The sequence below is a fragment of the Lepisma saccharinum genome, chromosome 12 (assembly GCF_977018435.1).
Source record: "Lepisma saccharinum chromosome 12, izLepSacc3.1, whole genome shotgun sequence".
Lineage (NCBI taxonomy): Eukaryota > Metazoa > Arthropoda > Insecta > Zygentoma > Lepismatidae > Lepisma > Lepisma saccharinum.
In genome coordinates, this window is record NC_139240.1 from 51,652,922 (window position 1) to 51,676,847 (window position 23,926).

Sequence of the window (23,926 nt, forward strand, 5' to 3'; positions counted from 1 at the left end):
ACTTGAATTTGAAATTATCGCATACTTGCGTCCCTCCATTACATACGTAATAATTAATATAAATTACTATGACTGAAATCAAATTATACGTGTGAAATATATACTTTTAGGTAGATATTCGTTTTCGAAGAGGGAGGTGTGGTAATCCTTGCCCCCCTTCTAGACGTTCCATGCCCCTACATTATTATACTTTCAACTAGAAATTTAGTGTAGAGGAATCTTATGACTTATTAAACGATATTGGTTGCAGTGGCGCAACCACAAGGGGGCAGAGGGGCATTTCCTTATCACAACCTTGGACGGAAATCAATTCTAGGAGGGCGAACATTGAATTAAGAGAAAGTAAAACTAGCAGAAATTAAGAGTAGCAGGACAATAGGATACTCAAAATGGAATTAGTTTTCACGTCTTTCTATCATCATTTTTTCCAGACGGCCAGGAGCACTTGTAGGGTGGCACAGAGGGGCAATTGCCCCCTCGACTTCAAATTTTATATACAAACAAAAATACATTTCGTAAAATTTTCTTGCTCGTTTCGCTCGCAATCTGCTTTTCTTACAGTCTTGTCAAGTTCATAGTCACAGCTAGGGGACGGCGGGAGTTGTCCCTGGACGCTGAACAATCTGAATGAGAAAAATTGTAAAAGAGAACGCCATGGCGTCCCGTGAATTTTTTTGCGCCATATTAAATCAATACAGTTTTCACTTTGCAAAAATTTGGATCGTGAAATCTTCTTGCTCGCTTCGTTCGCAATTTATTTTCTGTAGTGCATTGTAAATTACCAGAGACAGTGTAAGAACAATTAAGTACTTCAGACAGTAGCTTCTGTAACAGCTTGGTTTGGAGGAAAAGGAGCGCGCATATTTCAGAGACAATTTATAACATTTTTGCTATTGGTTTGTTATGGGGCGGATAAATTGATTATGTAATGTATATAAATAATATGTCATATACACACACACACACACACATACCCATCAATGCAATAGAACTAAAACAGTGAGATAAAGTGAAGTTTTTCTTTCCCGACTAAACTTTCAAGGCTTTTGCACCCCCCCCCCCCCCAAACAGAGGGTCTGCGCACGCCTATGGTCATATTTAACATGCACTGTAAAAATAGATCGGAGTCACTGAAGTGAGCTGATACCGTGAATCGAAGCTTTTATAATTCTGTTATAAAAGGACCACTTCGTTAACCATTATGGTGCAGTTTAGATCAATTATATTCACATCCACTTACACAACATCTCTAAGTTGTTTTCATTTTATTATTAACTCAACTTGTCTGTGGTTGTAACAATGTAATGAAAATTATTCTTTTCATCTTTGTTAAGTTCATAGTCTCATACACCATATTAACAATATTTTTATTTTCTCCTTTTGCAGATGAACATTTGAGAATCTATTTTATGTGTCTTCTAAGAATACCTTGAAATTTGTAAAAAGGTCAACAGATTTGACTAACAATGGCAACCCAATACCGTGGAAGTTTGTGGATATGCTTCTATGGAATCAAAATCGTCTGTGTGGATTGTTTGAACTGTACACAGTTTGCACATACATGGTTGGATGGTGATGGTTTACAAGATATCAAGAGTCCAAAATATACTCAAGAAATGATGTTGCAAGACTTCTTAATATCTGGTTGCAAGTAGTCAGCAATTGGGAACGGTATATTTGAGAAACTGAAAATAATGGGAATGGTATAACTTGTTTGTCTTGTCTGTCAAGTTATAGCACACATTCCTTGAAATTTTTGCTAGTTCCAATTTTGAAGAGTATTTGCCCACAATCTTAGGATATTCATTGCTTTCTGAATGGAATGATGATTTCAAGACAGCAAGAAGCATACGCATCTATGAGAGAACCACATAATGTTGCAGGATGAGCAAGAAGGAGAATGAAGTTACATTGAAAGAAAATGTTAATGTGAATTTATACGTATATCCCGAATATATAGTTTTAGTAGTCCCTTCATGCAATGATTTTTGAATGATTTGAATCTTATTCTAATGTTAATTATTACCATATTGTATCTTAGAAAACTTCTCTTACAATTCTTATCTGAGTATCTTATCTAAGATATCAACAGTGTGTGGAAAGTTACTTTTCAAAAGTAATTCAAAGTTAATCACTTGAGAAATTAATTCAGTTATAATTACTGTAGCTTTAAAACGTATCTAATTTAGTTACTATTACAATTACTTTATTCTAGATATCTTTTAAGACATGCTTCAGAACATTTAATGCAAGTGCACTATTCATTTCATCACAGATGACCACCAACAACTTAGCATTAAGTTCATATATAATTGAGGACTAAAAGTGGTAAACGTTGTAAGTGCCAAAAGCGAAAGTGTGTGGAAATCGCATCGTTCCGCACATCAACCCGTAAGAACGTGAACACTAGTGACCTCTTTACACGCCCTTTGAACTACTTAGAGGGCTACCAGCCACATTTCACGTTTACCACATTATAAAGCATGGCACATTTCACAGTTTAACGTGGAAAACGGTGTTTGAATTATTGTGGCACTTACAGCGTTTACCAATTTTAGTCTTCAATTATAACTGCTGGTGTCCGTGTTGGAGTGGTTAGAACAGCGCGTCTAACGCTAGGAGTCTCTGGTTCGAATCCCGGTATGGGTATGCTTTGTATGTGATCCTTCGTAAGTTTCATCATTTATCACTCGTTCTCATCTTTGCGATTAGACATAAATGGCAGAAAAGCGTAGTAAAATAAACTAAATCAATCAACCACATAATTATAACTAAGTTAATATATTTTATATGTAAATACAGAGGTAATAAAATCCACATCTTTTACTTAAAGATGAAAAAATAATAGTTTATTGTATTTTTGTTGAGCAAACAATATATTATTCAGAATTACTGTTGAACTGTGGTATACCAATGAGGATTGTTGGAGATTATATAGCCTTATGTCGAAATTATTCTAATTAAAATACACTTGGAATAGATACATTCTGGTTCTTGGCAATAAATAAGATTGTTCTCATGGTCTCACGATTTCAATAATCACTAATTCATCCATTCTTTCAGGCGAGGATATGATTCAACAAATTGTAAAAATGGAACAGAAGAAAATTCCTTTCTATGCAAAAAAAATAGTAATTGTACACTTCTGTTCACATCAATTGGTACATACTTCAACTGTTCGACCCTATAAAGAGTGACACTTTATGTGAACAGGACTAACTTCGAAGTTAGTTACTAGTTAGGTGGAAAAATAACTGAATTCCAGGTACTAATTTCATAAAGTAAGTAGTTTACAGTTAATGTTACTCGAAAATGTTACTGTTACTTCCAAAGACAGCTGCAGAACAAACCAGTATAATTCGTGAAGGAACTGTGAAACAGGACTTTGGACATTGTGCGGAGGCAACTTGTGTAAAATTGTACTTAAGTATTTTGAAACGAACAAACACTTGCTGCTCGTTTACCTCTATTCCCGGTTTTCAAATAAAGGCCTCCCCGATGGCGTGGTGGTAAAGTCTTCGCCTTGTAGCTACTCAAGAGGTTCGATACATGGTGGAGGCGCATTGCACAGTGGTTCGGATCCCACTTTAAACGGTAGGTCCAGTCCTGATTAGCCTTTCTGTGCGTAAACATGACTTAAAACATCAATTTAAGTTTTTCAAATAAATAATTTTCTTAAAGTATAGTAATTTGAGATTTAATTTCCATTGTAACACTGTTAAGTCTTGTTTTCATGTCATTAAAATGTTAACGAAGGAAAGCTTTTATAGTATAAAAAATATACAAAAAAAACGTAACGTTTCCACCCTCTAACAGGATCTTCTTCAGACGAATATTCACAATTGACAATAAGCAAAGATTACTTGGTCTTATCGTCATCCTGAGAAAATGGAACACTTTTTTGTATCAATTGTAATTCTGCAAGAAAAATACATTAGGAAACTGAAATTTACGGCCTTGTGGAAAAATTAACATCAATACTTTTAAGCATTTTTCAACAATGTTTATAATTGAAAAAATTAATAATGTGTTTTATCTTTAATTTCATTTTACTAATACAGGGTGCAGAAAATAATATCTTGCGAATGGTATTTGAACAATGAAAGTACGGTGCGTTGAATACGTTCTACCAAAGAATATCTTGAACAGTCGCTCCATACACAAGAAAAGAACTTCGCTGGAGCAAGCGAACGAAAGCAAGTCTCTGCGCAAGTAGTGACGCGATACGGCTCTACCAATGAACACGTGAGAGGGAACGGGATTGCGCGGAACGGCGGAAAGCTGCTGTAGTTACCAGCTTTCGCAGCATCGTGTACTGCTTCTCTCTGCCCACTCGATCCCCTTCTCTGCCGCTATGTGCAGCCTTGCTGCAGCAGAGATAGTTGGGACAGAGTATAAAGTCTCCAATCAAAAGTAGAAAGTTCTGTCATACAAAATGAAGTGTATAGTCAACGCAGGCACGTATCCAGAAATTCCTTTCGGGGCGAGGGGGGACAATATATTTTTAAGTGGTATAGATAGAACCTCACAGGTGCATTTAAGGCCAGTGGTGCCCTTTTGGTGGCAAAGCGGGGAGGGGGGGGGCAAGGAAAGTTTACTTTCTCTTGGTAGACAAGGCCTAGCATTAAGAGGCCATAGTGCGGAGGCAAAAAAATGGGGAGCAACTGTCCCCTAAATAGTAACCACCGTTTAAGGCTGCCATTTTTATCACGTGTTTGTCCGTTTCTTCTCATCAGGCATCCAAAACATCTTTGGTGTCATTGAGTGTCTTCACGAAGCTGTTACACAATGGATGGACAATCCACTCGACGATGCGAGATTCAAACTGTGGGCTGTGAACTGGATGCACACAGTTCTCGAATATTTCTCCCTGATTCGAGCCTGAACACCATTAATGTGTCTTGTCTTCTCATGTATGCAGCTCTTATAAAAGATGAAACCCACCAAATTGTTCATATTCAGGCCTAGGCACTCGCAAGGGTTCAAAATTGTCCGTCACAGCTTCCGCAGTCTTGTCATATATCGGCACGAAACAAAGGAAGTATTCTCGAACACAGCTGGATCGAGAAACAATTAATGCACAGTGAAAACCCTTCCGTTCGCAACACATTTAATGTTTCGACTTCCAATATGATAAAATGCTCACTCATTTATCTCCAGTGGCGTGATGGGGGTCATAACCCTCCATTGGCCCAGTATTTCTAAAAAAAAAAGAAAATGAACGTCAAAGGCAGAGAAATATGGCAAAATGAAGACTGACTACCGAGAAAAAGTATACGTAACCCCCCCACCCATCCCTTCGAAAACCGCACGACATGCCAGAGACCCTGGTTCGGGTCCTGGCAGAGCCTGAAAATTCCGCTAAAATATCTACATATACAACATCTTCCTACTTTCTCTTCTCGACATTCATATAATTTTCGGCTGTCCCATTGTAGGGGTTAAGTTTTTGAGTGTGGGTCGAACCCAGTTGGCTTAAATAAGTCATTTTTATCCCATGAAAGTCTCGGAATGCAAACACGAAATTTGGCCAGGGCACAAATAAAATTACAGTTGATCTGTGCAACTTATTTATGTCTTAATAAACCGCCCCAATATCCGGTACTCCTGAAATATTCACTTTAGACCTTCGATCTCTTCGGCTTATGCCCCGAACTAGCACTACACTGAGGCTCCAAGAGTTCCACAGACGTCAATATTTTCAACTTTGGACACGAACTAGAAGTAGACTTCGGTAGTTTACGGGAAATTGTCTCACTAGTCCTCTTCATTTTCGAATTACTAACAGATTCTGTTGTACTGATCAACCGGGAAATTGAAGCCGGGTATTTACGTCTTCATTATATTCTAGAATGTTCCGCAGGTAAAACGTTTCGTTAATATTAGCAGTGGTTCGACTCCACCTCTTATTTAAGAACGTTTCCTTTCCCGCTTTCCAAAGAATAAATAATACAAAGAATCGTCCTACTCGTGACACGCTTTGTTGTGCAGCTTCCAAATAATGACAAATCTTTACACAATGATCGCGCTCGCTGCGACAACAACAATGAAAACGCAAGAAAAGTTTACGTGCAATATTGTCAATAAAAGGGTTATAGAACATTCTCCGTCTTGCCTCGATAATTACTCTCCTTAAATTATCGTCACATTATTCAAGAAGCCAAAAAACTAATTTATCCAGTGTAAACTGATAAGATTTCCTGCGGGGGCTCGGCCCCCTGATCTCTAACTTGGATACGAGCTATGATCAATAATATGGTTATGGAACATTCTCTACCTTGCCCCGATAATTATTTCTCTCCTTAAATTATCGTCGCATCTTTCAAGAAACCAAAAAGATTATTTTATGTAGTGTAAACTGAAAGATTTCCCTTGGAAGGTGCTCGACCCCCCCTGATCCCCATCTTGGATACATGCTATTATCAATAACAGGGTTATTGAACATTTTCTGTCTTGCCTAGATAATTATTACTCTCCTTAAATTATCGTCACATTATTCAAGAAGCCAAAAACCTACTTTATCTAGTGTAAACTGAAACATTTCCTGGGGGATCGACTCCCCTTATCCCCACATTGGACACGTGCTATTATAGTAGTGGGATTGGCTATATAACCAGCTCGATAAAAGAAGAGCCCCCCTCAAGAAGAATTGCCTATACTTAAAACAAGCTCAACATGAGCATATGAGCTTTTTGCTCAAGTGTGGAACCCTGTCTAATCCAAGATTTTTGTAAAAATGCCCTCAGGAATTTTTTGTGAAAGGAAGAGCCCCCTCAGATTGATTTGCCTACACTTATAAAAGGCACTTCTGTGAGATTGTTGTCCATAAACTTGTCAAAAATTGATATTTTTTTTTGGCCACACTTAAAACTAAGCCAAAACACACGCACATACACACATATATACACATACATATACACACATATTTACTTCTGGTTTAAGTTCAATTGGATACCAGCTTCAATTTGTTTATCTAATATTAAAACAATGTAATATGCAGAGCCCCTCTAGAATTGCTCTGTGACTCTCTCATTTCTTACATCATAAACATATGATTTTTCACCTATGAGAATAACACTACATGTGGTGTCATCAGGTAATGCCTCATGGAATTCACAGATAATTTTAATGTTTGTCCTATCATTCACCACAACTTGTTTCCTTTTTGAAGTATTGATTACAAACATGGGTCTCTGTGCTTTGAATTCATCTGGTGTGTAATACATGTCAGTATTGCCAGTAGTGACCCTTTTGTATGATGTAAATGCCTCATATAATTTGAGGAAATCACCCTTGGACATGTCTAAATTGTAATTTTCTCTAGGAAAGACCTCATTTCTGCCATTTTTAAGATATATGTTTTTGATGTTACAGTTATCAAATTTGCTTGAATTTTTTTCCTGATTATTGTTTCTTCCAGTCTGAAACAATACCACCACAAAATCAGGCATGTCATATTGTATGCTGGAGAATGAATTTGTAGCATCAAACTCATAATAAGTACCAGTTGCGGGTTTCTGTACACATTGATATGTATAAAATTGTAAAGGAATCTGTGGATTTTTTATTATATCAGCTTTGTATTTAAGAGCATAACTGGCCTCATATTCAACAACAGGGATTCTTAGCTCCATAGTCTGAATAATGCATTTGCCTGCATCAGGTAGGGTATTGGGCAGAGCTTCCCCTGTAGGGTTTATTGCACTGTACCTCATCAAAGCATTATTATCATTTGCAGCTCTTCTAAATGTAATTCTTAACCCACCCTTCCACATAATATCTTTGTAATCTGAGAAGAATCCAGGCAAAAGGCGCATGGGGAACAGCACTGTGTGGTTCTTAGATAATATCTTATCACCAGCCTCAAATCCACCTATTTTGTAGTAAGAAGCCTCGGTTTTGGATAATTTTAATGTGGCCATAGCTGTGGAGGTAATGCCGGGATAATCTATTCTGTTTATAACAACACCATGCTTTCTGATCTCAATTTCAGAGAATAGATGCGGCACAAAATTGTCTACAAGTCTTATATTTGAATTTGCCGGATAATCTGTTCCATCGAGCTTTACAACATGAAATTTGATGCTCTGAGAGCTATTGTTTTGGGATATACTATGTCATCATGTAATCTAAGTTTCAATATTGAATTTTGGCTGGTGAGATGGAATACCACCATGATGTTTTAAATACCACAAGGCTTTTTGAAAATCTTCAATTGATGGTTTATTTATTTGAGACATATATCTAAGAACAGATAAACACAAATGTCCGCAATTAACATCTCTGAAGTTTTGAACACGGGCATTATTGTAATAAAGATTAGCTGAATTTAGCTATTTTATTAAATTTTCAGGTGGAACACCTCCAAATGAATCAAACACAAATGCCTCATCTTTTAAATATTTAAGATAACAGATCCAGTGAGTACCCTGATTTTTGTACTTATCCAAATTAACAATGCCACACTCTTTGTTGAGTGGTTGTTCTGGCAAAGAATCAGACATGTACACACCTCTAAAATGTTTGATGCCCAGTGGCTTGATTAAAGCTTCAATATCTTGGTTTGTAAGCGGCTCTTGTTTTTTTTAAACTTATTCATGGCTCTCTTAACACCTTTGCCTTGTTTCTCAATGGCCAGATTATGGCGCCTCTGCTCATCTAATTCTGCCCTATTCTTCTTGGCATCTATTACTGTTTTTGCTATGGCGGCTGATCCCCCAGCCAAGCTCCCCACAGCCCCGAGAGCAGCTAAGATGGCAGGGATGGTAAATATAAATCCCCCCACATGTGATTTTTTTCTTGATTGTTGTAATTTTTTTAATTGGGGGGTACTAAGTAACAATTTCATACCATGCCCCTTTGCAATACAAGAATTTTTTTTCTTGCGCCGCTTTTTGGTCAAAAGACTGTCAATAGTTTTAAGAGATTTGAGACCTGCATAAGGTATTTGATACATAACACCCTTGGCCTTCATTGTAGGTTTATTATATACATATTTACAACCCCCACCCCAATTTTTGTTTGGTATTCATAGCTATGGTGGTTCCCAATGCTGCTATTTTTTCACTTAAAGAAGCATCTTTGCTTACAAATCTGCCAAATGCAGCCTCTTCTAATTTCTTGTCTGCAACATGTCTCTTGTCAAGATCAGAATGTGTGTTGTATGCTATGTCATGGTCTCTACAAGCAGCATCTAAAGGATTAACACCAGGATCCCCTCTGTTTAATCTATGGTCCAATTTTGTGCCTGGACCACAATACTGATAGCCTGGAATGTGCAGTTCAAATGGCAGCTTGTTTATAATGTCATTAACAAGGCCCCGACCCTCAGAAATATTCCAAAATTTAGGTGGTAGAGTATTAATAATTTTTATAAGATATCCAATCCCCTTAGTGTCATTCACTATAAAATTAGACAATTTTGTGCTTATCATGTCCATAATTCCAACCTTTTCATTGTAAAAATTGTGGTTGCCAGCATTTTCCTCCCCAGCTATCACCAACAACCTATCTACAAGTTTCCTGACATCATCAACCCACACAAATTCTTTGGGCAGGGTGTTGTATTGTTTGATTCCACTGCCAGTCTTAATTTGTGACCATATGGGCTTGATTAAATTATTGTATTTTGCCCCACTGCTAGACTTGACTCTTTTTTGTGTGGGATCATTGTTCTGGTATAGAGCATCTGATTTTATTAATATTTCTTTGTAATATTCATAATCTTGATCTGTATAGCTGCCAGGCCTCTTCCTAGTCATCAGTTCCCACAATCCAGGTGTTCCGGGATACTTAACAAAAGCACCTTTTTCTCCAAGATGAGATTCTGAATATACAATCAGATCATCTCCCATAAATGTTACTCTGAAATTGCCAATTCTATGTATGATGCTGCCATCTCGCTCTGTGTCAGCATATAAGCCAAACACCTCATCTTTATTGTCTTTAGGTGTGGTTAAATATTTTTGAGCAAGAAGACCCAATTCAATAGGATCCTGAGTAGCTTCAATTCTTCTAGGAGCAATAGGACTAGGTGTATGAATACTGGAAAGTGGGGTGAATGGATAATCTAATATGTTCCTTGCAGCTACAGGTACAAGCTCTGTGATCAAATTTTGATTTTGCTCTGTAACAGTTTTGATATTCTTACCTAATTCACCAATAGCATCAATTATAGGCTGTTCTGTTTGTTTGTGTTTTTCATAAATTCCTCGGTTCTCTGATTTCCATCCCTTAAATCTTTTTACAAGATAATCTCTTAACTTAAGATCATCAATAATTGGCCTTTTCATGTTTATTTATATACGTCTCTACGTCTAGAAAATTGTTGATTTTATTTCTGTATTTGCCACTATTGGGTGTTCTTGTCATATCAATTGTGACAAACCCATAACTGTCCTGGTTCCAGCACCTGCTGCAAAATTTGGAAAAATCATTGTAGCTCAAGTCCCCACCTACATATTCATCATGTATGTGTTTGAGGTTGGTATGATCTTGATGAAACACACATATAAAATTGCTGTTGTCTCGGATCAGCTGCTTCGGTATTTTTGAAAAAGTCTGTGCCAGGTAGAAGCAATCAATGTTTTTGTGCCGGCCCTGTGTAAAGAAATTTCTAATCTTGTTTTGATTATCCAGTATAATGTCATCAAACACAACAACAGAATTATCGAGACATTCATCAAGTGGCTTAACATCTGGTTCAAAAGTGGCAATATCCAATCCATCATATAGCTTCATCAACTGCTGATATTTTAATTGTTCCAAGCTCTTAGAGAAGATATACAAGTGCCTGTTTTTCCAGTCTAACCAGTTGGGTGCCAATAAAAAATTATCAACCATTAGTGTAGTTTTACCACAAGCAGATGGCCCAACAATAAGACACCTAATATTTTCAGGCAGCAATTTTCCATTTCTCTTATTTTGTTGTTCAGGTTCTGGCAGCCTTTTTATAACATCCCAGGTGCTCATATTATTATTTTGTTTGCATCGATCCAGCTGTGTTCTGGAAGTCCTAACCATTTGACAAGTAACTTGTTGCCTTTTCTGCGGATGATTTTTTCTATGAGATATGTGTCAGGCTGTTTAGTTTTGCTGAGCTCTTGTTCATAGAACCTGCCTTTGAGAATTTCTCCTCGGTGGTCTTTTATTATATATGTGTTAAGGGTCCCGGGTTTAACTTGAACCACTGTAAATAATTCAGTGCTCCAGTTTCTTGTAAAGCCTCTTTTGAATAAGTGCTTATATTTGCTGATTCTTACTTGATCACCCACCTTGTATTTGGCCTTTCTTGTTGTTGGCTGGTATTTAGGATAATAAACAGTGCTGATCAATTTTTGCTCATCAGATGAAGATACTTCAGAGGGTTTCATGTTGATTGTGGAATGGACAGAATTGTTATATTTTTGTAGAAGTTCTGGAAGAATATTAATCCATTTATAATTACCTTGGAGGGTAAATTGTTTATACATAAGATTTTTTAAGGTTCTGTTGAATCTCTCTACAATTGAGGCCTTGAGGTCACTGTAACTCGAATAATGTTTTATTGCCTGGCTTTTAATAAATTGTTGAAACACTGAATTATAAAATTCTTTGCCATTATCTGTTTGCAAATAGCGCGGTGATCTTCCACTCTGATTGATGATTGTTCTGATGGATTTGAGTGGCACAGCCCAGGCAAATTTTGAAAATGTGTCTATTACAGTGAGTAGATACTTGTAGCCCTTGTTGATTTTGTCTAAGTTTTTCAACTGTCCACTTGCCATTTCAATCAAGTCGCTTTGCCATAAATCATCTATGCCCTTTGTGACTACTGGGAGTCTCTTAAAATTATGTCGGGCTTGTCTGTGTAATTCATCAACAATAATTTTTCTAGACATAATATGTAAACAAGAATATTGCAACTATGGGGTGTTCAGCAGCTGATACTGCAGGATTTTCTAAATATAATTTGTCCCCTATGTGTATTTTAAATTCCAAAGAGCCATCATCTTCTACATAGGCTGTTTCCAATGTATTGGGGTCTGTAAAATCCTGTAACTCTACACTGGTGATTTTCACTTTGTTATCAGCATTTGTTATTGATAAGGTGGGGTAGTGGTGTGCCTGTGGTTGAAGCCAATATTTGATCTTGATTGGTCTCAATGTGCCCCCAACAAAAAATTGGTAATAAAATTGTGCAGGGGACAGCATATATATTTTGCCACCTGGTGTAAATGGAGAATCATATTCTTTGTTGGGGATGCTGTACAATTCAAGAATTACTGTATGTTTTGGATTCTCGATTATGCCTGTTATTTCTTTTTCTGCTGTGAGCAATCTGCTTGTTACAGATTCAAGGTGCTCATTGATGGTCCTAACAACATCATCATGGCCTGGCTTGATTTTTATGTCCACAACAAGCTTTTTGTATTGTTGCACAATTTCTTGTAGCTGGGTGGCAAAAACAGACAGAGCATTTGCTTGATTGGATTCCATGGTTCCTAGCTGTTGCTTGATATTAGCTACAATTTGCTGTAAATTTTCAACAACTGCCAATTTTGAATTTTGAGCAGTAAGATCATGGACCTGTCTTCTGATATCCTCAAACAGGGCATGCAGTTCATTAATATGTTGATTGGTTGGTAGAGTGGCCACTGCCTGAGTGAGTTGTTTGATCTCTGCCTGGATATTCTTGATATCTTCTGATTTCAATATCCTATTCACTGCTCTCTTAATATTTTTAAGTTCCTGTGATGTGGGCAGATTTGATACTGTATTTTGCAAAGATTCAAGTGCCAATTTTACATTGTTTAATTCAGAAGCATCAGCCACATTTTGCATAGCATTTTGGAGCAGGGCTATATCTGCCTGAGTGGGTGTGGATTGTTGTAAAATTTCAAGTTTTGTTTGGATATCATCTATCAAGTGATGAAAATGAGACAGTTCAGATTCAGTATTGAGGTTTTCAAGCTTTGTGATTTGTTGCTGGACACTGACAAGTGTATCTACAATCCCAGGCAATCTGGATTCTAGTACATTTGCCAAATCACTTTGCACTGCTGCTATTGTACCTTCAAGATGGGTTATGGAACTTTGAATTTTTCCAAAATCTTCATATGTTTCAAGTTGCAGCTTAATATTTGCAACACTCCGAGTTATTGCATTCAAAGCATCAGAAGATGGCAAGTTGTTCATAAAATTTTCAAGTGTCTCAATTTTTTCTTTAACCTCGGCTATGGCATTGTTCAGAGGGTCCAGATTAGGTATTTGGAGTGACTGAATCTGTTCTTTTAGAGTGGAAATCACGAGATCAAAATCTTCTTGTGATTTTATGCTTTTGACAATTGTTTGGAGCTGTGCCTGGACATTATTTATCTGCTCTTCCAATTGTTGTTTCAATTGCTCAGAATTGGTGGCCTGGGTCTTAAATTTGGCTTGAAGAGCTGCTACAGCTTCTTCCAAACTTTGAAAATTATCCAATGTGACCAAATCAGTATATTTCTGAAGCAACAATTTGAGTTCAGAATCAATTTTAAGAAGAGGGTCCATGCATTGTGATTGCAAATTTGTAATTTCTAGTTGAAGACTGGCATTCAGTGTGGTTTGTAAAGCTTGTAAATCACTTCTTAATTTCTTGACTCTGACATCAAGCATCAGAATCTCATCACTGTGATCTTCATGTCTTGTATGGCCAAATATATCATTAGGCATTTTGTTTAGTGGTTATTTATTATAGAGTATCTGATTCTTAATTCTATAAAAAAAGGTATAAGCTTGTCATAAGATCCAGGGACTTCAATATATAAGCAGTCACCAGCAGAAACAGTATAAACAGTACCAGAAACCATGTTTGAGTGCTTAATTCTGTAAATATTTCTCCCTACTGAAATTTTGACATCACCCTCAGGGGTTGTAATAAATTGCAATTGCCCACCTACGGGTAATTGGTAATGATTTAAATTATTGTTAAATATGTACAATATTTTGCCTGTTTTATCATCAATATCTGTAAGTATGCTGTTCAGATGAATAATTAACAAGCCACTCAGTTTAGACAGCATATCAGAAGAGGGTGCTGGTGTTGGCAGCTCCATAATAGCCTGTTTTTTGAACCCAAATAAGTTCATAGGCATGTTTATTTATTTCAAATCATGCTCTGTAATTGGGCATTGATTGCCATTTTTCAAATCACAATGACCCCATGGTAAAGTATGTATTCCACATGATAAAATACATCTCTCCACTTTTCTTACAATATTGCTAGTCAATAAGTGATCCACACTCTGAATTCTGGATTCTGATGTTCTGATTAAACTCTGGGATTTGAGGCAATTTTTATAATCTTCAAATTGGAGCTCTTTTTCAACAGTTACTTTGCCAATACCCTTGGCCTTTTTGGCAGCAACACCACTACATGTTTTAAAACTGTACATCTTGGCACTTAACCCAGCAAATTCCACAATAACATCACCAAGTGTCTCATCTTATAACTTGCCAGGTACCTTTTTGTTGTGGGGTTGAATATTCAAATGACCTGGCAATTCACTGGTGTCAAAATATTGAAACAATTCAGGCTGTGCCATATCTTGATAAACATCTTCTGTTTTAATATCAAGAACAACACTATCCGTATCCATGTGCATCAATTTTACACTATCACCATAAAAAGGTTTCAACACATCATAATATAATATTAACATATGTAATTTAGCCAATTCCAATATTGTAGCCCCTACATAAATAGGTTTATCAAACTTAATCTTTGTTTTTTTCATGTTGAAAAGTGCCATATTTTCATCATAAATTCTTCTGTAGTTGAAATTAGGCTTTGCAACCAATTTTTTGCTCTGGCTGGGGTCAGTAATTATTTTAACATCGGTATGTTTTCTGACATTTTCAATTGTTTTGCCATATACAGAATTGACCATCAATTTAAACAAGGATTTATCAAATTGGCTCTTTGCAAATGTTCGAAGCTCTGTGTTTGTATTAATATATGATTTCAACCATTCTGAGTGCCTGAACCTTAAGACTTTGCCAAGTTTGGTTACTTGAACACCATGTTTCATCAGGAACTGGAGGTTTTTGTAATATATGACATAGCCTTGTTTTGGCTCCAGAGTCATCATGAGCTTCTTCTGTTTAGAGCCAGGTGAGCACTTAACCTCAGGAATTGGGGTCAGATCAGAAAATTTGTTGTGTAAATCATCAGGAATTGTCAGATCAACCTCTAAGAAGAGGCCATAATCACTGTCATCAAAGTCCTGAAGATCCTCAATATTGAAATCTTCAACCCATTCAAGCCCTGCATATGGCAATTTATCCATCATGGCATGACCATAGAGGCTGTTTGCATCCACATACACTATATAATTTGATGGCCGTGCTGGATCATAATCAGGCATATATTTGTTATTTGCTCTGGCATATCTCTGAGAACATTGCACCATGCCTCCTCTTATACGTTGCTCCATAAACAGATACATATCTTGATCTTGGATCAGATCCAATGGCATTTTAGTGTTTAAAAACATTGCAGCCCATGCTAGGCCCGGGGCACTGTAAAAATACACTGGATCCAGTTTATAATTTTGCATGGAAGATTTTCTGAATGCTTGAAGTATATCTGCTAAGAGGGTCACATCAAGTTTCAAATATGCCATGTGATAATCACCAAATGTCTGGCATTTTAATTTGTTCCACATCAATTGGGCATGGTGATAATCATCATCAGTGATTCCAGATCCTCTGATTTTGCTGTAAAACTCATGTTGCGGTGGCAGAGAACACTCATCAAATTTAGAAAAATCTGTAACATAATCATATGGATATACACCCTTCCGCCTAATTAATTTCAGGTCCTGATTTGGAAACAATGCACGTGTGATTTTGAATTGATCATCAGATAATTGAGTGGCCAGTGTAGCCAGGCTAGCAGATAAAATTCTGTAAGAATCAAGAAATCTTATGTGAATAGGAACACCATTAACTTTAATTATTTTGCTAATAGATATATATTTCTCATCATTTTCAGCTAAAATATTTAAATTCTGCTTCTCAAACCCCTCGTACCTGATCAGATGATGAAAATCATAATTGGATGCTCCATGGCAAAATATGGGGACAAATCTTGGTCTCTTGATCTTAATATTACAGCTATTACACAGGGCCATTAAGAATTTACCATCTGTATGAGAATGGTGTTTCACCTTGATATTTGTATCTGAAAATTCAGAATCACATACCGGGCATTTTTCTGCATTGTTGAAATCCTCAATCTGTTTCTCTGTTAAAGGCAACATGGGTTTTGATTTTAATAAGATATTAGATGCTATGTCACGGCACTCATTTTCTATTTTATGTGCAAATATTTTGATGGCATCTGGTCCCATGTATGAATATTCTTTACTAACAACACCATCCTGTACAATCACATAACAAAAGCTGGAAGGTTCATGTAGCTGGTATGGTGTAATTGAAGATTCTTCAGGATCTGGATTGCAGGATGCAAGAGATTTGAGAATTGATTCAAAATCACAGACAATATATACTGGGTGTTCCAACAAGGCTTCAAACTTTTTGAATTTGCAATTTTCACTTGGATTAGGCATCACCATATGAACAGGTCTATAGTTGCCACAGTATTTTAAATGTTCAATTAACTTGTTTTTGGCAATTTCTGCATTTACTTCCCGAACCCCATTCACCATTTTCCTGCCATGAAATACACTTAAACATCTTCTACACAACTTGAGTATTGTATTGGATTTGTCTAGTTGTGTTCTCACTAAAGCTTCAAGATTATGTATCAGAGTGTAATGATATGTGCCATCCTCTTCAATTAAGAGCAAATCAATCGGAACAGCAGAATCATCATCAATTGTACTGATTCTGAGAGGTTCTATCGGGCAATTGCCAGTGGAACAAATAAATACATTAATAGATAATTGTTTGCCATTAATATTCCTGGCTCTTTTTTCAAATTTATCAATATTCTGTACAGACATTGGATATTCTAAACCCTTCATTGCATCGTCAAAAATATGTTCATATTGTTTATAATAACTTATTCTCTGAGGATTCCTTGAAACTGGGTACAAAGCAGCTAAAATACACCACAAAAAGCATTTCTCATCATTATTTTCAATATTAACCACGGCTGTTTTGTTTTTAATATTGGCAGGTAATGGCAGATATGTAGATCCTTGTAATGGGCTGAATTCAGAAATATTAACATATAACTTGTGTGGAGATCCGCATAGGCTCCATCCAGACTCTTTTGCAGCAAATTCAGAGTGTTTAATATTCAATTGATCCATCAAACTGCTTATTATTTTGTCTGAATTTGCATTTGAATATACCGGTACAGTTTCTGTTTTGTGGGGCTGTGTAAATTTTGTGCCATTTGGCTTCTTATATTGTGTATACAATTTGAGGGACAGCTTATAAGAACCATTTTGTGCATTAAGAATTGCCTGCAGATCAGAATTTATACTGTTCAAAAAATTCTCAATACCACATCTTGGCTCTAATACAAACCGGTAATCCCTAAGTTGGGCATTAAAACTGCTATGGATAGGTTCATAGCGTGGCTGCTTTGCTGCTCTGGCATTAACAGGTGCTTCGTGCTTTCTTTTCAGACCAGATGTAGATGCTTGTGGGGGCAATGTTGATGACTGTACAGAGCAAGTATCTCTATGTTTATATGTGAAATATTCCATGCTATATTTTCTATTGCATTTGGGGCATATTTTTGTGGGAGTTCTGCATTTGTCTGGGTTACAAATCTTTTGGTGTCTGGCCCAATTAGAGCTAAATATATTTTTTTTGCATTGATTACAATGTTTTTGATTTGGCATTTTTGTTGTTGTTTATTATATACAATTTCTTGGGATTCAAATCAAAATTCTATGCTGGATAAAAATATCAGTTGGGTTCAGCACTGTGCTTTGTGTGTGTGTGTGTGTGTGTGTATGTGTGTATGTGTGTTAATGTTTTTGGCTTTGGTATTTATATAAAATTTCTTGGGGTTCAAATCAAAACTCTATACTTAATAAAAAATATCAGTTGGGTTCAGCAGTGTGATTTGTGTGTGTGTGTGTGTGTGTGTGTGTATGTGTGTGTGTGTGTGTGTGTATGTGTGTATGTGTGTATGTGTATATGTGTGTATGTGTATATGTGTATATGTGTGTTAATATTTTTGGCTTTGGTATTTATATAAAATTTCTTGGGGTTCAAATCAAAACTCTATATTGGATAATAATTTATTGCACAGCATGATGCAATATAAATAAACCAGAAATAGGCCACAACTTGGCCACAAGTGGACCGGAAGTAGTCAAACCGGAAGTGGACCGGAAGTGGACCGGAAGTGGACCGGAAGTGGACCGGAAGTAAACCGGAAGTAGACCGGAAGTGGACCGGAAGTAAATATGTGTGGGTGGGTGGGTGTGGGTGGGTGTGGGTGTGTATGTGGGTGATATACAAGTTGAGCCTGGTGCCCAATTGAACTTAAACCGGAAGTAAATATGTATGTGTGCGTGTGTTTTGGCTTAGTTTTAAGTGTGGCCAAAAAAAAATATCAATTTTTGACAAGTTTATGGACAACAATCTCACAGAAGTGCCTTTTATAAGTGTAGGCAAATCAATCTGAGGGGGCCCTTCCTTTCACAAAAAATTCCCGAGGGCATTTTTACAAAAATCTTGGATTAGACAGGGTTCCACACTTGAGCAAAAAGCTCATATGCTCATGTTGAGCTTGTTTTAAGTATAGGCAATTCTGCTTGAGGGGGGCTCTTCTTTTATCGAGCTGGTTATATAGCCAATCCCACTACTTATTATCAATTACAGGGTTGTAGAAAAATTTACCTTGCCTCGATAATTATTTCTCTCCTTAAATTTTCGTCACATTATTTTATTTCACACACAGAAGAAACCAAAAAGCATAATTTTATCTAGTGTAAAACGAAAACTTTCGGGGGAGCTCTAGCCCCTTTCGTGTTTGAATTAACTACACTTATTATTGTATTTTCTTCTCTGCGTTCTGAATATTAAAATAAATACTGAACATAAAACAACGAATTTTATATTAATATTTAACTACACTCATTATAGCATTTTCTTCTCTGCGTTCTAAATATTAAAACAAATACTTAATATAAAACAACGGATTTTATATTAATATTTCGACTATTACTACCTTCCACTGATGATATATTGCTTATTTCTGTAAGAAGAACATATAACTAAAATCTCATGATTATCAATTTTCCTGATTTACTACTTTTTTTAATTCACTAACTCACCTCTAACCAATATGGCGTCATCTCACATCGAGTACCCTAATCGACCTACCTGTATGTATGTACCTTGGTTATATTTACGCGGAGATCTGGCAACATGGCCCTCGGTTGCCATGGCAAACGGTGCTGCCATCTGTTATCGAAAAATTACCACAAAATTGCCTTTAGTACGGCCTTAAAGTAAAATATATTGATCATAACTAACCTGCATTAATATTTCAAGAATCCTTTGTTCATCTTCTGATGGGAGGCCAAGAAGTCTGTCGATGACGTCATTTGGTACATCCCAAAGACTAGAATAGGACCACTTGGGAATGTCTCTCTTGTGCACAAAAATAGCCTGAACAGCTGGGAATAATTAATAAATAACAATTAAAAAATATAGAATCTACTCCAATTAGGTTCGTAATTACGTTCATAATACTTGGCAATCGTTTTATGGATTAAAGAGTTTGAAAATATTTTAATATATATGAAACGTGCAGACGTATGAATTAATATAAAAAATATTAAACCTAAACCTCCAAACACGTATGTTATTGGTTTGTGGAATAATAAAATCATACCCAATATTTAAATTTTAATAACTGTTTGGAATAAGCAACAATATGTTCGGTCAACAATACGCATGAGTGTGACAATTTTTATAATTGTTAATTTACCATCCAATTTCTTGTAGGTTTTTGTTCGAGGAACATCTGTTTAAATTATGTGGTTAAACGCCACGGTTTCAGTAACAACATGTAAAGTGGCTCTTCCATTAGCATTAATATACAGTAGAGAACAATAAAGAACTTAATTAATGTTAATTTTCGATTTAAGCATTTTCTTCCACAATATGTGAACATTCTTTAAAATATTTTCCATTTTATGAATTACGTCTTCAAAAATATGTGATCTCTTTGCTTTGTAGAAAGCGCAATGTATGAGTCTACTAACTTTTTATTATATGGGGAACCGTTTTGCAAGAAGTTTTGCCCTTAATACGAGTATTGCCCATCTGTTGTACATTGCAGAATCTACAAAATCGTTCATGATGTATTGCACTAACATATTTAAAAAAATGTAATCATTAATCAGTAAAAATAAAATAGTAGTATTATATGATGCGTTATTATACGTCAACGTTTAACTCATTTGAAATCCTTAATGTTACTTCCTCTATTTCGTGCTTTATAATATAATCACGATAAAACTGTTGTGAAAATATTTTTGATATTTGGAAGAAAATACAAGTGTGAAATAATTCATATTCTCACAATTAAAAGCCACCAAGGACTGACATTAGACCCGTCTGGTTCTTTGCCATTTTTGACACTCGCTGTAGTGTAGGTGTGACCTGGTGTCAGGCTAGTGCAAGGAAACGACCTTCAACCAACTAGCGGTTTCCAAGTTCGGAAGATTGAGCAAATGCCTGTCTGCTGCTTCAAACGTTCATTCGGTTAGTTAGCACGCACCACGTGACCATACACCACACATTACACAGCTCCAGAACGTAGTGCAGACGGCGCAGACACCAAATGCACTACGTGACACCAAATCAACGAAGTTGACGAGTCGATGTTGCACCAACTAAACGCACGAGTGCAGAGACAGTCAAAATGTGCTGCGAACTAGACGGGGCTAGCGTGTGCAATCAGCAACAATGACATCTTACCTTTATTAAAATCCGCATTCTCTGCTAAGCGGGCCCCTACGAGAGACTCACGGAAGAGACACTCAGAGTAGCTTAGGCTGCGGGCATCGTCCAGAATCCTTTTGGTGACAATGAGGGAGACGGGATTGAGCTTATGCAAGTCCTTCAGTGTGTCCTTTGCCCACTTGGAGTCATCATTCTCCAGCGAAGAGACTATGCCCTCCATGCTGGAGTGTGAAAAGTGGTTCTCTATATCTGCCATCGATGCCTCCAGTTCAGAGCCTGGACTGTATTCTCCAGGCTTCTGGATGATGCTTCGTATATCTTCCTCCGTTGGGTCCTCCAGGTTCAACAGATCTTTACGAAGCCTTTGGAAGTTGACATCCGAGCAGACAAGATCGGCGATTCCAAACTTTCTGGCATCGGCAGCTTTGAGTGAGCGCCCTGTGAGGGCTAGATAGGTCCCCAGCGGGGATGGTAAACGCGAGAGAGCATACGAGCTACCATTGTCGACGCACAACCCTAGCGCCGACTCTGGTTTTGCCAACCAGACGTTCTTCTTGAGGACATTGAACCTGGACGCGTGGATGAGGCTGAACCCGATTCCGGCAGCTGGGCCGTTGACCAGAGACACTACAAAGCCAGGAAACTCGTTAAGCATCCTCACGGTCTTAGAGAACAGGCTGGCGAGGTGGAGATTGCACTTGTAGCGCTGTAAGTAGTCGGTACCAAGAACCACGTCGCCGCCAGCGGAAAAGAGGTGCCCCTCACCGCTCAGCAGGACCATGGAGACTTCTCCTCGCCACGACTTCAGAGCGAGCTGGATGCATTCTGCCATGCTGGCCGTTATGGCGTTCATCACCTTGGGGCGGTTGAGGGTGATGACGCCAACATTTCCCTGTCGCTGAATCAGAACGTCGTTTCCAACATCTGTGTTTATGCTTCGTGCCAGAACCTTAGGAACAACAGCGCGATCTGCAAAAGGAGAAAAATTCATATCATCATCGTTACGAGAGGATTTTTAGGTAAAAATATTTTTTTTTCTTGCTTCGGAAGTTGACCATACTCTGTAGAAGTGCTGATCATACGACTTCAATGTAATCTGTGAAGTCTTATTTCACATAAATAACGCATAATTTTATCTAAACACATGTTTCAAGGGAAAGAACATACAATGTATATATTTTAGACATGTCAGACAAACTACAATTAAACGTTTTAAATTTTGATTAAGGAAAAGTGATATCTTCCCATTATCATGCAATCCTAATAATTCAGTACGTACAAATCTAATATTAGTGAAAATTATGGCATTTGGTATATTTTTAACATAATGTACAATTTGCTGCAAATAATAATCTTCAGTGTTCCCTGATTTTCATCATTTCAGTAATTACTACCATTCCAAGATTCCGTTTAAAATTGGTGATAATAGTTGATAAAGTCTGCTTTATGCACAGTAAGGCTAATCGGGACTGGACCTACAGTTTAAAGTGGGATCCGGACCACTATGTGCCTCCACCGGGAATCGAACCTGGGACACCCAGCTAAGCTAGTATTTCAGCATATACAGGGTGCGATAAAAACAGCTTTCCCTAAAAAAATGAGCAATGCATAGGTGTCGAATTTTTATTGATTAGATCACTAATCAAAATTTCTGTATAAATCCCTGAATAATTTTATTCCTAGTTGAACGCTCTTGCTAGTAATAAACTTCTTTGTAAAAATATATATCCTCTAACACATTTACTACGAAAGTTATTAGTCTGGAAAGTAAAAATAATGAATAGTAAATTATTACAACTACCATAAATGTGTAAGCCTCTTGACCCCGAAGATTCTGCATTCGAGTCCTTACTTGGACTTTCCTCAGTACTTTCTTCTTTCCAATTACACTGGTCAACAAGATTTTGCTTATCATTGTTTTGTGATGAATTCTTATAGATTTCGACTCACTAAACACGAATCCGGCAACGATTTTGTCGAAATATCAACATTTTGAAAGATATTAGCATGTTTTGTTCTCTCGCACTGCTGCCTTAGCCACAGCAATATGGGTGTATTTACTCTTACAGTCGCTAGATGGAAGCACAGTTGCTGTTGATTTTAACTCGTGTAAAGGTTCGAAACTCCCCCTTCATGTCTACCCCGTCTGTGTGGTTTATCTATTTTTTGTGTGTGTTTTTATCGGTGCGTAGTAAATTTGAAGAGTACATGCGCTCACCTGAATTCCTACTTTGGCCTTGTGGTTGTGTGTTTCAAGATTGTTTCTCTGCCACCATGTCTACTACTTCAGTCTGGGTGTGTGTTAATCTGCGTTAAGTTAATTTGCTTTGTTATGGAACAGCATATCAACGGGTCGGAAGTGAAAATTACATGCAGACTCGTTCTGTTATCTATGTAGTATAGTTGGCCCAAGCAAGTTAAACATGTCATTGTACCAGGGTCAAAATTTTGTGAAGCCTATAAAGAGTACTTTGGAATGGCTGTTGGTGATCTGGACAAACCATGAGCTCCACATGTTACGTGTGGTAACTGCAGGTCGACGATGGAACATTGGTTGCGTGGTAGCAGGAAAGGCATGCCATTTGCGATTGTGCGAGTGTGGATGGAACCTACAAATCATCATGATGATTGTTACTTTTGCATGATCGACCTGCCAAATTTCAAGAGAGGGAAGAACAGGCGTCAGCTACAGTACCTTGACATACAACCCTCCCGAGCACCTGTTCCTGACAGTGAAGATCTTCCTATACCATCGAATCCAATCCAAACCACGTTTGCGGAAGAAGGTAGTGATTTGGACAGTTCTGGTGACCTTGTTACTGATGATGAGGATAGCAAGAAACCTCATTTACTGAACCAAAAAGAGCTAGATGACCTTATTCGAGACCTGAATTTACCAAAAAATAAGTCTGAACTTTTAGCTTCACGGCTGAAGGAATGGAACTTGCTACTTTCTTCCTGTAAAATAACAAAATTCAGAAAGAGACACTAGGTGTTTTTT

General features: G+C 37.2%; 2 protein-coding genes across 2 annotated transcripts in view; one reads left to right on the plus strand and one right to left on the minus strand.

The window, feature by feature from the left end:
- LOC145996062 (uncharacterized) overlaps positions 1-23,926 on the plus strand; it is a 367,735-nt gene that overhangs the window by 160,380 nt on the left and 183,429 nt on the right. The window lies entirely within an intron of this gene.
- LOC145996476 (3-hydroxyisobutyryl-CoA hydrolase, mitochondrial-like) overlaps positions 1-23,926 on the minus strand; it is a 33,952-nt gene that overhangs the window by 6,847 nt on the left and 3,179 nt on the right. Inside the window, exons 3-4 of the mRNA XM_083132966.1 lie at positions 20,941-21,894; positions 19,489-19,631 (exon numbers count right to left, since the gene is read on the minus strand). Of these exons, the coding sequence (XP_082989092.1) occupies positions 19,489-19,631; positions 20,941-21,894 (1,097 nt within the window). The remainder of the gene's footprint in view (positions 1-19,488; positions 19,632-20,940; positions 21,895-23,926) is intronic.